The sequence below is a fragment of the Prunus avium genome, chromosome 7 (genome assembly GCF_965620075.1).
Source record: "Prunus avium chromosome 7, drPruAviu1.hap1.1, whole genome shotgun sequence".
Classification (NCBI taxonomy): Eukaryota; Viridiplantae; Streptophyta; class Magnoliopsida; order Rosales; family Rosaceae; genus Prunus; species Prunus avium.
In genome coordinates, this window is record NC_142290.1 from 22,408,551 (window position 1) to 22,422,091 (window position 13,541).

The following is a 13,541-nucleotide window of genomic DNA, read 5'->3' on the forward strand; positions in this document are numbered from 1 at the left end:
ATGGTACTAGTAATAGAAAGTTGGGTTCAGAAATCGTCCACGCTGAAAAGCCAATCTATGGCTGTTGGAGAGGGTATGAACCTCACAGACACAGGAAAAAAAAACTACCCAACCCTTCAGCGCCGCATCTTGGGGGGAAGGTTCCCCTCCCCTCCTCTTCCTCCTTCTTCTCTCCTCTTCCTTTCCCTTTGTTAATCTCTCCTTGTTTTTGGTTTTGCCCCCTCTTTCTTCTACTGTATCCACCTCATCCTCTGTGGTGATTTTGCTTGGGATTTATGCTCATTTCTAGAGGTTATTCGTCTATTTTTGTCTCTTATCGCCACCTCTCTAGCACAGACCTCCGCTCCTCGTGTTCACGGATGCCTCCTCCGCCATTCTTACTTGGCGGGGCGTTCGGGTATGAGGATCAGTGTTTTCAAAAGCATGTCTAAGCGCGCGTTGGAGCGAGGCGGAGGGAAATCGCCTTAGGCGTACGAATGTTTAGCTTGTTGCACGCTTAGCGTGGCGAGGCGTGGAAGGCGCGAAGAAGCGCCGCTGTCTGCAAGCCAAAGTGCGAGGATGAAGACGACCTGAATTTTTTTCTTTGTTAGGGTTTGTTTTAATACGACGTCGTTTCATCTAGTTTCTTAAGTGTTTTTTTTTCAAACTGAGGTGTTTTAAACGCAAGTTTTGGGGTTTTTATTTTTATTTTATTTTATATAAAAACAAACATCATACCTTTTAGCCCCCACACTGAAACAAACGGTACTTCCCTTTCCAAACAATTTGACCAATCTAGACGATTGATCAAGTGAAATTTTATTCAAAGCGTATCATTTAGATTGGCAGTCTAGTAACATAACATGCTAGATATGTAGATAGAAAACGCATATATAATGATATTTCTTTTTTTATTTCTTTTAGGTCGTAAGATTGCGCGCAATGTCATGGCCATGGCCACAGGGGAAGCACCTGCAGAAGTGGCTACAACTGAGTTCCCAGAGATTGTGAAGACAGTTCAAGAAGCTGTAAGCCTTTCATTCAGTTATGGCACTATCTAGTGTTTTTGTATGAAGGAGCTCAGCATGTTAGATGACACAAAATGATTTGTTTTTGCTTTCTGGTGGGAAAAAGTTGAAGATAAGTATGCAGTGTCTTCACTTGCGGTGGCTGGTGCTGTTGCACTATGGGGCTCCACTGGATTGATCTCGGTGTGTCTCTCTCCTTATCCACATTCTGTGTTAGCTTCTCATAGTTTCCAAATTAAAATTTTAAGTTGCTGTGTTTTAATTTCTGTAGATTTGAGTAGCTAATTTCTTACTCTATTATTCGATTGTTGACTGGTTAATCTGCTTGATGGGTATGTTTGTAACAGGCAATTGATAGGCTTCCCTTAGTCCCTGGTGTTCTTGAGCTTGTAGGCATTGGCTACACTGGGGTAAGTTGGGTTTTGTTTGCTTTTGCATTCTTTTAGAAACTTTTCAATTAAGATTATGTCAGTAAAGAGCCCAATTCACTACTTCTTGCACTTTCCTACTTCTTACCACCTGCCGTTCTTATGTATCTTTGCAGTGGTTTGCATACAAGAACCTTGTTTTCAAACCAGACAGGTGAGTACAATCTGCAACAAAAACCTTTATTGGAGTATAAGTAGTTTCTATTTCTTTTAATTGGTCCAAAAAAGATTTGCCATAGTAACATATAGAATTTCCATGGCATATCTGGTGTTTGAAATTTCAGGGAAGCTTTGACGCAGAAGATTAAAGACACGTACAAAGATATAATCGGGAGCGGCTAGAGCAAACCTGAAAAGTAATGCTGCTGAGATTGGAAAAGAACTTGTGGTCGGTTTTTGAAGCTTATACATGTGTATACCTCGCAGCATTGTTCATAAATATGTGAACATTCTTCATTTTGTTTGCATATATAAGCTTATTCTAACCGCGGTTATAAATGTACTTTGTCTTCATTTTGTGATTCATATCATTACGTTTCTTATGTTACTTTAGAAGGGAAAGATAAAAGTAAATTAAGTAAAATAATCTGCAGAAATTTATGTGCAGGTCTGAGTCTGAAATTTTTTTTTTGGTCAACAAAGATATCCTAAAAGCCAACCGGCAAAGGCCCAAAGGGGAGCCAAACCCAACCAAACAAACAGGACAGACACACCAAACCAAAGAACTAAAAACAAGCCAAAAGAACAAAACAAACGAAAAACCATACAAACGAAAGATTTTCCAATCTTTTATTAGGCTTGGACCCTTAACAGTTTCATTTTAGTGTATGAGTTTTCATATGCCTTGGTTACTTAAAGAACTCCATAACCCCACTGTTACAGACAAAACATTCATATCTGATGCCACTAAATCCAGCACCAGTTGCCAGGGCCATGAGTTCTTGTTCACTCCTCTCCTTCCCTCCCTGAAGTTGAGTCATCATAATCACATCAAATTGGGAAGTGGTTTTCGTAGCAGTGCTAGTATCTGGCATAGCTGGAAGTAGTGCTTCCACAACAATCACTTTTCCATTGTCTGGAATAGCTTTGTAACAATTCTTCAACAGCTTTAGGCAGTGCTCATCGCTCCAATCATGAAGTATCGACTAGAAACAAATGTATCAGAACACAAGTAGAACAGTTTCATATATATAGTTACCATTGTTAAACTAAAAGAAGAAAACCAAAAATTTAATTAATGCTTGAGAAATTCAAAAATTACCTTCATAAAAATGGCATCCCCACTTGGAACACTAGCAAACATGTCTCCTCCAACATGTTCCACACCTGCAAAAAAAAATTTAACTCCCATTTTATGCTGCACACTGCTTCCGATGAAGCAAAAACTAAAATTTCACATTGAATCAAATAAATTAAAGTCCTACCAGGATAGGAAGGGGCATGATTTACGACATGGGGCAAGTCGTAATTGATACCCCTTATATGGGGATATCTAGATGTGACCAGATTAAGGGTCACTCCTAAGCCACCACCAACATCAACAAGTTGTGTGAGGTTCTTGTCTTGAAAACCCTTGTAGATGTGAAGAAGTTTCTTGATGACAATGGTAGTCTGGTTAAACATTGCTGTGTTGAACACTTGATTAAGCCTGAGGTCCAAACCTAGATACTCAAAAACTTGCATGCCATGGATCCTGTTAAATGGAATTCCTCCTTCAACAACTGCATCTTTCAGTTGAGACCTGTAGATTTATTATGTGTAGAAAGTTGGAGTTAGATACCCTATTAGTATTATAATTAGCACAAACTATGTGGGTTGTTTCTTTGACTTGGGGAACTTATATAAAATTTGAATTATATAGGGCTTTTCTTCTATTATTGGGTGGACCATTTATAATTTTAATAGCCAAGATCCCAGACTGACTTTAATTATGCCAGTTTAAGGAATGAGATTGTTTGTAAATTTGGGTATAATAACAATGAATATGTTTCCTTACACCCAAGTTCGATCATTCTCCCGTAGTTTTCTAGTTTCTTCATTATACTAATTTTTTTATATAATCATGTGTAATGCATGTGCCAGTACATTAATCAAACTTAAATAGATAAAAAGGGTCAAGATCAAGGACACACAAAAATCTATACTTCTTGAAACACCTTTTCAGCCTTTAGATGTTTCTTCATCCAACGGTTGAAAACACATCTGATAGCTCATTGATTATTTTATTGGTGTCATTAACCCATTGCACACAGTACGAGACTATCTCTACATTAGGAGATAATTTTTTTTTCTACAGAGAGAAACTCTCAAACAACGGGGATAACACTTTTTGCTATTCTTGGCCAATAACATAATGACACATGAGATAACTTATCAACAGTGTCATTGTATTATTGTCTGATAAAAGCAAAACAGTGCTATCCCCATTACAATAAAATATTTTCCTATTAGCTGTATATTCTCTTCCCCCTCATTTATACCAACCATTTTCTCTCTCTATCTATTCAGAACAACCCTTTCCTCTGTCACCATTTTTTCGTTCTTTAAATCACACGTTCCACTCTGTAAAAGCAAGAAGAAGATGAAGATAATGTAATTTTGTGATTCCTTCCGCCAATGAAACCTTTGTATTATGAAGTCCAAGCCTCACCTCACCTCACACAACTATTGCCTTCAACTTGTTTAAAAAACAGAATATAAAGTTATCAAAGAGAAAGATTACCCATTGAAATCACATCAACATATGCTATGTAGCAACTTAGGGCTCGTTTGGACGTCAGTACTGACTAAATGTTCTTCATAAATATATGAATTGTTTTTTAAATATCATATTTTTTGAACTCTAAAAGCTGAAAAGGTATGTCGAAAAGTGTGGCTTTTTGTGTATTCCTCCGTCCCGGCTCTATAATAAATTATTAGTAATAAATGAATAAAGGAGGAAAGGAAAGAGGATAACTTATTTAGTAGCAAGGCCAAGAGGACTAAACTAACCAGCTTTCCATGGAGACCTTGTCTTGAAGCATTGCCATCAAGGGGGCCAGAGAACCACCTTCTTCATCATTCACAAAGTACTTGGATACGGGGCCAAGGCTATAGACCCTCTGAAAATCAGACGCACCATTATCATCCTCATTAGCAGCAACAAGAGAGCAATGGAGAACAGAGTAGCTGGTGAGGAGCCTGAGGATCCTACCCACCATCATGGGTGCCTCAGGGTTCTTGGTGCCAATCTTGGCTGCGATCTCAGACGAAGAGAGCTTGGCGCCTGGACCCTCTTTGGCTATGATGTCAAAAACGCCAAGCTCAATTGCTGATTGCAGAGACATGGACAGCACAGAAGAACCCACCAGCTGCATGGCATAGCAGAAGCTTTCTTCTTCCTCTTCCTTTGTAATTTCATCCTCAGGCTCAGCATGATTTATTTTGGGATGGTTTTTTGTCTCCAATGAAGAAGCCATTGGACTGTCTATATTTCTCATTGCTATGGGAATGGGTTTACTTATAGGGAACAACATACTGTTAATTCAAGTGCCTCTACTTTTCATACATAATATTAAGACAGTTGGATGGTACAAATAACCAATTTATTACTATCACACGTGTAAAAGTTATTATACTGCCATACCATTTTTGGTCGAGAATAGAAAAATAATATTATTTCGTTTGATAAAAGTGTTTCTCCTATACTACATAGGTTACTAATTTACAACAGTTAATATATAGTGGAGCTTTTATTCGAAGAAAACTCTTGTTAGGCTCTCTCAGGATTGTACTTTTAATTACAGACTATTTATTTAAGGTATTCCCTCAAACATTATTTCTGCAAAAATTTATTTGAATGAGGATTTAAAAAAATACCCTCAAATGAATTTATTCTCTTTTATATTGTTGAGATAATATCTTTTAAAATGTATCCCTTAAATAAATTCGTAATGGACCTTGTAAGGTGTAGTGGACCTCGTAAGGTGTTCCTCCCATCCCAACCCATATAATATCGAGATTAATATTGGTGCCGCATGCAACATTAGCCACTTAAGTATAGATAAAGAAAAACCACTTGCTGCAATAGCCAATCAGCAAAACAAATTTACAAATAGCAAATGGGCAGAGAATCTTCTTGATAGTCTTTGTTTAATTCACAAATGAATAGTTTATCTTAATAACTTACGCCTAAATAAACTATTCATTTGTGAATTAGACAAAGGCTTGAGTCAAGAAGATTGATAATATTATCTTTTGCTCTGTCCACTTAGGTTGCAAATGCATGTTTTTCATGCTAACCTAGTAAATTGGTTTTGCTGATTGGCTATTTTAGAAAATGGTTTTTCTTAATCTCTACTTAATTGGCTAATTTTGGACGCTCACCAATATTAATCTCGATATGATCAAGACATGATCTCAGCTGTGATGTATATAGTCTTCAGATTTTGCTACTAAATTTAGTTATAGCAGTTTATGAAATAAGGGTATAATTTAAAAAGTCTTTGACATTTTCATCACTATATATCGCCAATTAATTTTGAATTTAATGTTCATATTCTAATATATTGTAACAATTTTTCGACAACTTTAAGCAACATGGCTCCTTCATGAAAATGGCATCCCGTCTACTTAATCATATTACAAAAACTCAACTGGAGGGGAATCAAAAGAAATGCTTTGACCATATAACATGTTGACAGAGTAATGAATTAATAAAGTCTTACTAATTACCAGCAGGGCATGTATGAAGGGGTGAAGGGGCATTTCCTATGCTAGCATATAGTTTTTATTGATCTTTGAAGGGATATCTACAAAATAGACACTTTGAATTGGTGAATTACAATACGGAGTGGATCCTACAAGAGTATCCCTTAGATAAACTTATTTAAGGGATCCTCACCGGAATCTCTATATATATGCGCATGCAACATTATAATAATACCCAATCAGCAAAACCAATTTACAAATAGCAAATAGGCAGAGCATCTTCTTGACTCAGAGGCTTTGTCTAATTCACAAATGAATAGTTTATCATAATAACATTGACGATATTAATCCAATGGTTCAAAAAAGTTTCTTAAAAGGAGTGCAAGAGTGAGTGAACGGTTGAATTTATATCCAAAGGTAAGTGATCACAAATCTCTTGAACCCCTGTAGTCCAAGAGATCAGGACTGATAACATTGAATAGTTTATCATAATAACATTAGGTCACACGCGCTATGCAAGTGTAAAAGAATAACAGTTTATGAAATAAGGATATAGTTGTCAAATGATGGTTGACGATGGCAGTTCGGTAAATAACATAGATAATTAACCATGCCTTTCTAGCTAGCTACTTAAAGAATCCATAACCCCAAGATCACCTGCAAAGCATTCATACTTGACTTGGGTTTAGTTTGGTATTGCTGTGCTTTTTAAAAAAACTGCTTCTGCTGTGTTGCGAGAATAAACAGCTGTGAAGAGAAGCAGCTAGGTGTTTGGTAATTCATATTTGTAAAAGTGCTGTGAGTATAAAAAGCAGTGTCATAGCGTTTGGTAAACTTTTTTTTAGAAGTGCTGTGAGAGTGTATAATGACCAAAAAGGGCATAATACAAAAGTGTTACTTATTTATTTATTTTTTGTAAAACACAAGGAAGTTCAATACACTTACAATTTTTTTTTTAAAGAATCTTAATTATAATATACACTTTTCCCACACTTATCATTACAATAGAGAAATCTCTATGTTAACAGCAAAGAGAAAAATATTTTGTCACCCAAAAAAGAATATCACCATGCTATCATTGTCGAAGGCTATAAAGTATTTTTGGTCAAAATTGTGAGGCTATAAAGTTTCATAAAGTCTTGATCAAGGGCCCTTCAAACACAATATAATATAAAACAACAATCGCAATAATCAGAAAATGACAAAGAAAGGAAGGGACTAAAATAATAAATATGCAGACTCAAACATCTTCAATCTCTAGTTCGCATAAACCCCCAAATTCCATCAAATAACAGAGAGAGAAAGGTTTTACACAGAAACCCCAAATTCCAGAAAACAAAAGCAAAGATATGAAAGGTTTTGCCTAAATTCCAAATTCCAGAGAAAGGTTTTACACAGAAACCAGAAAACAAAAGCAAAGGTATGAAAGGTTTTGCCCAAATTCCAAATTTCAAAGAAAGGTTTTACACAGAAACCCCAAATTCCAGAAAGGTTTTACCAAGAGGATATGAAAGATAGAGATACCCAAGAAGAATAAAGATACTCAGGAGGACATGGAAGATACCTGTAACGCAGCTTCAGTGAACAGATTTGAGAGAGCCCCTCTTGCTGAGACAACTCCAGAAAACTTGAGGAACGGCTGCAAGGATTGGAGAGTGCGATATGAGCTTCGTAGGGTTTGATTGAGAAAAAGATGGGATATAGCGTGTCATTTGTTAAAATAGATAAGGGCAGTATAGGCATTTTGAAAGTTTCATTAAAGCCTCCGCATGCTTCTCCTGACAGCAGATTTCAGAAGCAGCTCCCCATCTGCTTCTGTTTTTCAGCTTTGAATGACAGCAACTTATTAAATAAGCAGCTTGGATTTGATTTACCAAACACCCAAATCCCCAAAACTTTTTTTTAAAGTTGCTTATTTTTTAAGTTAAGCAACCCCAAACCAAGCCTTGATGCCACTAAATCCAACAGCAGTTGGCAAGGCCATGATGATGAGTTCTTTCTTGCTATGCTTTTTCACTCTCAACAACGATTACTTTTTTATTGTATGAAATTGCATTGCATTGTGTTAAAAAGAGTGTCAATTCCACATCGGGGAATTAAAGTCTTAGGAAGCACCAATTGTTTAAAAGATCTTTAGCATTTCCATCAATCACCAATTGATTTTGAGTTATATATTCACATTCTAATAATATATTGTAACAATTTTTTTACAAACTAAAGTCTAACATGTCATTGCCACCTCCTACATGTTCTACACCTGCAAATTAATAATTCAATCAAGACTTCAATGAAAATAGAGCATATATATATCTAGAGGAAGATCGGCCTTGAATGTCTATAAGATGAGTAGAGTTACCGCATGACTAATTTTTTTTTAAATTTTAATATTAACAATTGTTCTTCATGAAATTCGAACTTAAAACTTCTTCAAACCTACATGAAAATTAAGCGACACTATACCAAATGATGATTGACGATACCCTAGTATTGTTAATTATAGGTCATGACTTTGTATTTATTTATTTGGTTGTGATATACATACAAACTCAATTCAAGCAAGAATTGAATGTCTGAGAAAACAAACCAGAGCTGTCTTGAATCTGTTACCCATAAAGATTGGAGGCCCAAACAGAATCAATGCCATGACAAGGGCCTAATGAAGCACCATTCATTGTCACAAAGTAGTTGGACACAGCACAAGGTCAAGGCTAGCTTCGCATGGAGCCTCTTAAGAGAGTTGGGCATTATCAACGAGGGTTGGTTGAGTTGGTAAGAATCATTATCTTCGCTATCCAAGTTTAGGTTTGAGTCATGCTGCCAACAATCCATCTTGATAGGTAATCTATAAAAATCAAAAAAGGGGCTAAGATCCCCTTTGTAAGCCCTCAAAGAGTCCTTGATATGTCTTGACCCTGGGATGGGATAGCCTCCCATCCCCTAAACTTTTCTGTACCCAATAAAACAAAAACAAAAACAAAAGAGCTTGGTATTAATTGGACCATCTTTGGCTATGATATCAAAGATGCCAATCTCCTCATTGATCAAAACAGAATGAAAGATTTGTTCTACTGGATAGTTGATCTCTTTCATATTGTCTTCTCTAACCACAAACCAAGGGTAATTAATTAAATTAAAGGGGATTCTGAATAACTAATCGATTTGACTCAACATTCACCTCTAGAAACTGCCCTTTTATTTTCATTATCAAACAAAAATAAAAAGGTGTCAAATTTTCTTTTACCTGTTTTCCTATAGTCACAACAATCTCATTCTGTTCTCTTATATCTGTCACAAACCTTAACACCAGCAATTACCACCTATAATTAGTCAAACCATGGACCTCATTTTCGACTGAGGAGAACGACCACATCTTTTAAAAGGCTGAAGGACTGTGATCTTACTACTTGATTATTTATAAACAGATAACCAATGAGTCTTATCTCCATGCTCTGCAGCACTTATTATCACATAAAATATGATATCCTTATGTTTATTCCTCATCAAGTGGCTCTGCACATGGTCTTTTACTATGATGTATTAATCCCAACTTTAACCCTACATATCATGTATTAATCCTTGTACAAATAGGACTCCTTTTGCTCAATTGTTTAATCTGCCCTTACACTCTGTATGAGCAACAAGGTGAGTTGTAAATGGACTCTACTTCTGCATTTGAGTTTATTCCACGCCCTCATTTATGCTTACAAATCAATCCCAAAGTGGCAGTCTTTAAACTAGATTATAAAGAAGAATCAAAGAAAACCCATTTAAGCCAATACCAAATTGAATTCATATACAGAGCAATTTTACATATAACCCATCAAACTATAAATTAGAGAAATGTACCTCGTCGTTCCCATTTGGTTGCTTATGAAACCAATTCATGTTCAGCACCTAAACGGACCCAACAAGCAAAAACAAACATAAAATCGAACTGGGTATTCTAATTCAAACTTTTTAAATCCTAGATCTACCAAAGAAAAGAGAAAGGACCTGGACTTGGGAAGTGGGAGTGGGGTGGTTGAGATTATCAGAGATAGAGGCCATGGCACGCATGAGGGCTAAAATTATGACTGCGAAGGTTAGCCAAGCATTGGCTCTGTACCCAGATTTCCAAGTGGGGCTGGAGGAGAGGAACTTGTAGTTGATTAAGTTGTCGTCATGTGAGGAAGGAGGTGAGTATAATTGACCTATAAAAAATAAAAAATACTTACCATGACTCAAATAAAAAACTGGAGGCCTTACCATGACTCAAATAAAAAATAAAAAAAATTGCGAGACTTGAGAAAGATCAATACAAACCAGAAGGGATGGAGAATGAGTGGGAAGAGGCTTGAATCTACGAAGCCATAAATATAAAAATATAAAATAAAAAATAAAAAATTAGCCCTGTCTTCTACATAAAACCCCTCAAAACTACACCTACAACACCAAATTGTTCACATACCCGCACACCCAATACCCCTTTCCCAAAAAGGAAAGCGATAGATCCAGATTGGTAGCCACTCATGACAGTTTTCATGTCAGAAAAATTTCTGAAGGGGAGAAGAGTAATTCTTTGTTAGAAATGGAAGCAAGGAAATGGGCAGTAGATTGAAAGATAGATGAGAAGAGAGGGATGTAGTTCATGGAGATTGAAAAGTCCACTGGAAGAGTAAGGTGGGAATTGATGTGAAGAAGGTGAAGGAAATGAGGACGATGAAGGGGAGAGAATCTGGGAGTTTTTGGTTTGTAAGATTTTGAGGTGGAAATTTCAAGAAAGAATTAATAGAAGGAAGAAAGATACAGACATGTGGGAGAAGGGGAAAGATAAGGGGTTTGATATTTGCCCCATTTCTACTGAAGATTTTAGGGTTTCTTTGGTAAAAGTGGAGGAAGGAAGGAAAAAAGGCGCGATTGGAAAAGGGGCCGCAGGACATGTGGCCTAAGGGGTAAGTGCAGCGTACCCATTTCTACGTTAAGCTTGCTTTTTCTCTTTAGCCGTTCAAATGACTTTGGATGGCTGAGATTGATCCTCATATAGTGTTCTCATTTTAGTGTTCTCACCTGATCCGAGTGGTTCTAGCTATGTTAATGTGTTTGAATATTTAATGAAGGGAGTTAAGGGAGTTTGCCTTGACCTTGACCCCCACCCCACCCCAACCCCACCCCCACAAAAAAAAAAAAAGTCTTGGATATATCGGAAAGGTGATGAATTTGAAAATGATCAATTTTGGGTCTCTTGTCTTTCTACATGTCAGTTGAAATATTTGCAGTTAGCAGGGAGGTTTTCTTTGGGATATATAACAGGCTAGTGCTGAAGCTGGCTCTTTTATTCGTAATATATAGCTCTTTCGTAGGAATTTGGATTCATGAGTCTAATGAAAAATCATCATTTTCCCCTTTTAAAAAAAAATTCATTCAAATGGTAATTGACATAAATTTAGGGATTTGTTTGATAGTTTTTTTTTCTCATTAAAATAGAAAAAAGTCATGTTTGTAATTTTTTACACTCACCTATGCTTCTTATGTGTTTTCGATAAAAAAATTGCTTCTTATGTGTTTATCTCCTAATATTTTTACCCAACTAATTTTTATTTTAACATTTGATTTATTGGTTACTTGATTTTTTAATTTTTTGAATAATAATGTCCTTATTTCTTGATTTATTAAAAACAGCATATCAATTTTTTTTTTCTTTTTTATGAATGATAATATACTTATTAATTTTCTAACTTACCTATTATTTTTATGGATAATAATATACCTATTATCTTTTATGAATAATAATTTATGAGTGCTGCTATTTCCACCCACCTGTCCTATCTTCCCACCGAGTCCGGTTTTCCTGTTACCAAAGTTCCTGTGCCCCCATGTTTCCTCCTTAGTTTTGTGACATGTGGCACACAACTTAACAGGAGTTTAACTCTGTTAAGTCTCTTTTAGTATTTTTTTTCTTTAATTAAAACAATTAAAATATATTATATTAGAATACACGTTTGACAAAAACATTTTGCAGGCCGCTTCATCTTCTACGCTACACTTCAACCCCTACGTCTTCTCTGCACTGCAAAACTCAGCCAGTTCATCTTCTCCGCTCTACAAAACTCAACCCCTGCATATGATTTGTTTTTCTAGTTCGCTCGTCGGCTGATGGTTCATCAGGTAAGCACGCTATGCTCTTCATGTTTTTTTCTTTTGTTTTTTGATTGCTGGTTTTTGAGCATCGTACGCAAAACTCAGCCGCTTCATCTTGGGTATATAATTATCAAATAAATTGCGTAATGGGTATATAATTATCAAAACTCAGCCCCTGCATATATTTCACTCGTTGACCACTGGTTCGTGAGGTAAGCCAGGCTCTACTTCATTATTTTTCCCCCCTTTTTGGTTGCTGGTGTTGGAGCCATCGCATAAGAAGCTTTTAAACGATTAATTTGCGATAATTATATACCCATTATGCAATTCATTTTGTTTCAATACTTTTTTTCCAGAAAAAGAGAAGGAAGGAGGTTGATCGCTGAAGCATACCTCCAGCATTTGGTTCATCAGAAGTTAATTCCCATCCTGCCTTTTTAAATTGATCCTATTTTCAAGCTTTGTCTCTGGACACTTGGCTACAAAGGCAATTCTGGGAATTTTTGGGTGTCCAGAGACGTTTTTCGGGTGTGAATCAAAAGCTAATCACCCTTATATACGTAGGGATGAATGCTTTATTGGGTGTCCACAGATACACTATTTAATGAATGCTTTATTGGGTACTAATAATTTGGAATCTGTTAAATGGTGAAATGGTTAAGAGTGGTGATTTGATGGGGATGCTGTCCTGAAATTACCCACAGAGTATACTTGGATATTGATATTGAGGGACAACACTTAGGTACAGCTTCATGTCAATACTATTACATGAACTACTACAGGCCAAAAGTTAACAAAGAGGAAGCTCACAGCCCAGATGATGTTCTAGTGAAAAAGGTGCAAAGAAGAAGGGATCAAATTCTGATTCAGGAAAAGAAGGTGCAAAGAAGAAGGGATCAAATTCTGGTGAAAAAGGTTCTAGTGGTAGTCAAAGTAGTGAAGGTGGGCATGGTAGGCAAGGAGTGAACATTGAGAAGCAACCATTGCTGAGGTTCGTAGTGATGGGAAGGAAATCCTGTACAATAAAAATTATGTATTATTTTTCCTCTAAAATCTTTTTCTATATGACCCAAAATTCTATGAAGTTTGTATGAGGTTCTGCATTATTAACATCATTGTGCACTCTTCATCATGTTCTGACATGGAGAGAGCTTATTTGAAAGTATGCAACATGATTAATGACTTCGTGGCTCGAAATGCAAGTAATATTTTCATTGAATATAATACTTCAACACCTTAAGAAGGCAGATATGCCAAATATCAGAATAAGTTCAAATGCAAAGACAGGACAAACATAACA

At 36.2% G+C, this 13,541-nt stretch overlaps 2 protein-coding genes and 1 long non-coding RNA gene across 4 annotated transcripts; 2 read left to right on the plus strand and 1 right to left on the minus strand.

Moving 5' to 3' along the window:
* On the plus strand, window positions 1-1,947 carry LOC110772010 (protein CURVATURE THYLAKOID 1B, chloroplastic). Its single transcript, XM_088244606.1, has 8 exons — window positions 1-140; window positions 290-397; window positions 501-550; window positions 904-1,006; window positions 1,103-1,190; window positions 1,355-1,417; window positions 1,552-1,589; window positions 1,720-1,947. Exons 1-8 carry the CDS (start codon window positions 1-3, stop codon window positions 1,775-1,777), a joined length of 648 nt encoding a protein of 215 aa, XP_088100732.1. The 3' UTR covers window positions 1,778-1,947.
* Window positions 1,948-2,038: 91 nt separating this feature from the next.
* LOC110772009 (caffeic acid 3-O-methyltransferase-like) lies at window positions 2,039-4,950 on the minus strand. Its single transcript, XM_021976372.2, has 4 exons — window positions 4,427-4,950; window positions 2,860-3,176; window positions 2,697-2,761; window positions 2,039-2,580 (listed from the first exon to the last, which is right to left on the minus strand). The coding sequence occupies exons 1-4, from the start codon at window positions 4,948-4,950 to the stop codon at window positions 2,284-2,286; spliced, it is 1,203 nt and encodes a 400-aa protein (XP_021832064.2). The 3' UTR covers window positions 2,039-2,283.
* A 6,998-nt stretch (window positions 4,951-11,948) lies between these two features.
* On the plus strand, window positions 11,949-13,294 carry LOC110772003 (uncharacterized). 2 transcript variants are annotated; one of them, XR_015825837.1, is made up of 3 exons: window positions 11,949-12,453; window positions 12,598-13,078; window positions 13,121-13,294. It is a non-coding gene; the product is annotated as an uncharacterized LOC110772003 (long non-coding RNA). The 2 variants fall into 2 exon arrangements; XR_015825836.1 differs by having other exon boundaries at window positions 11,949-12,268.
* Window positions 13,295-13,541: the final 247 nt, after the last annotated feature.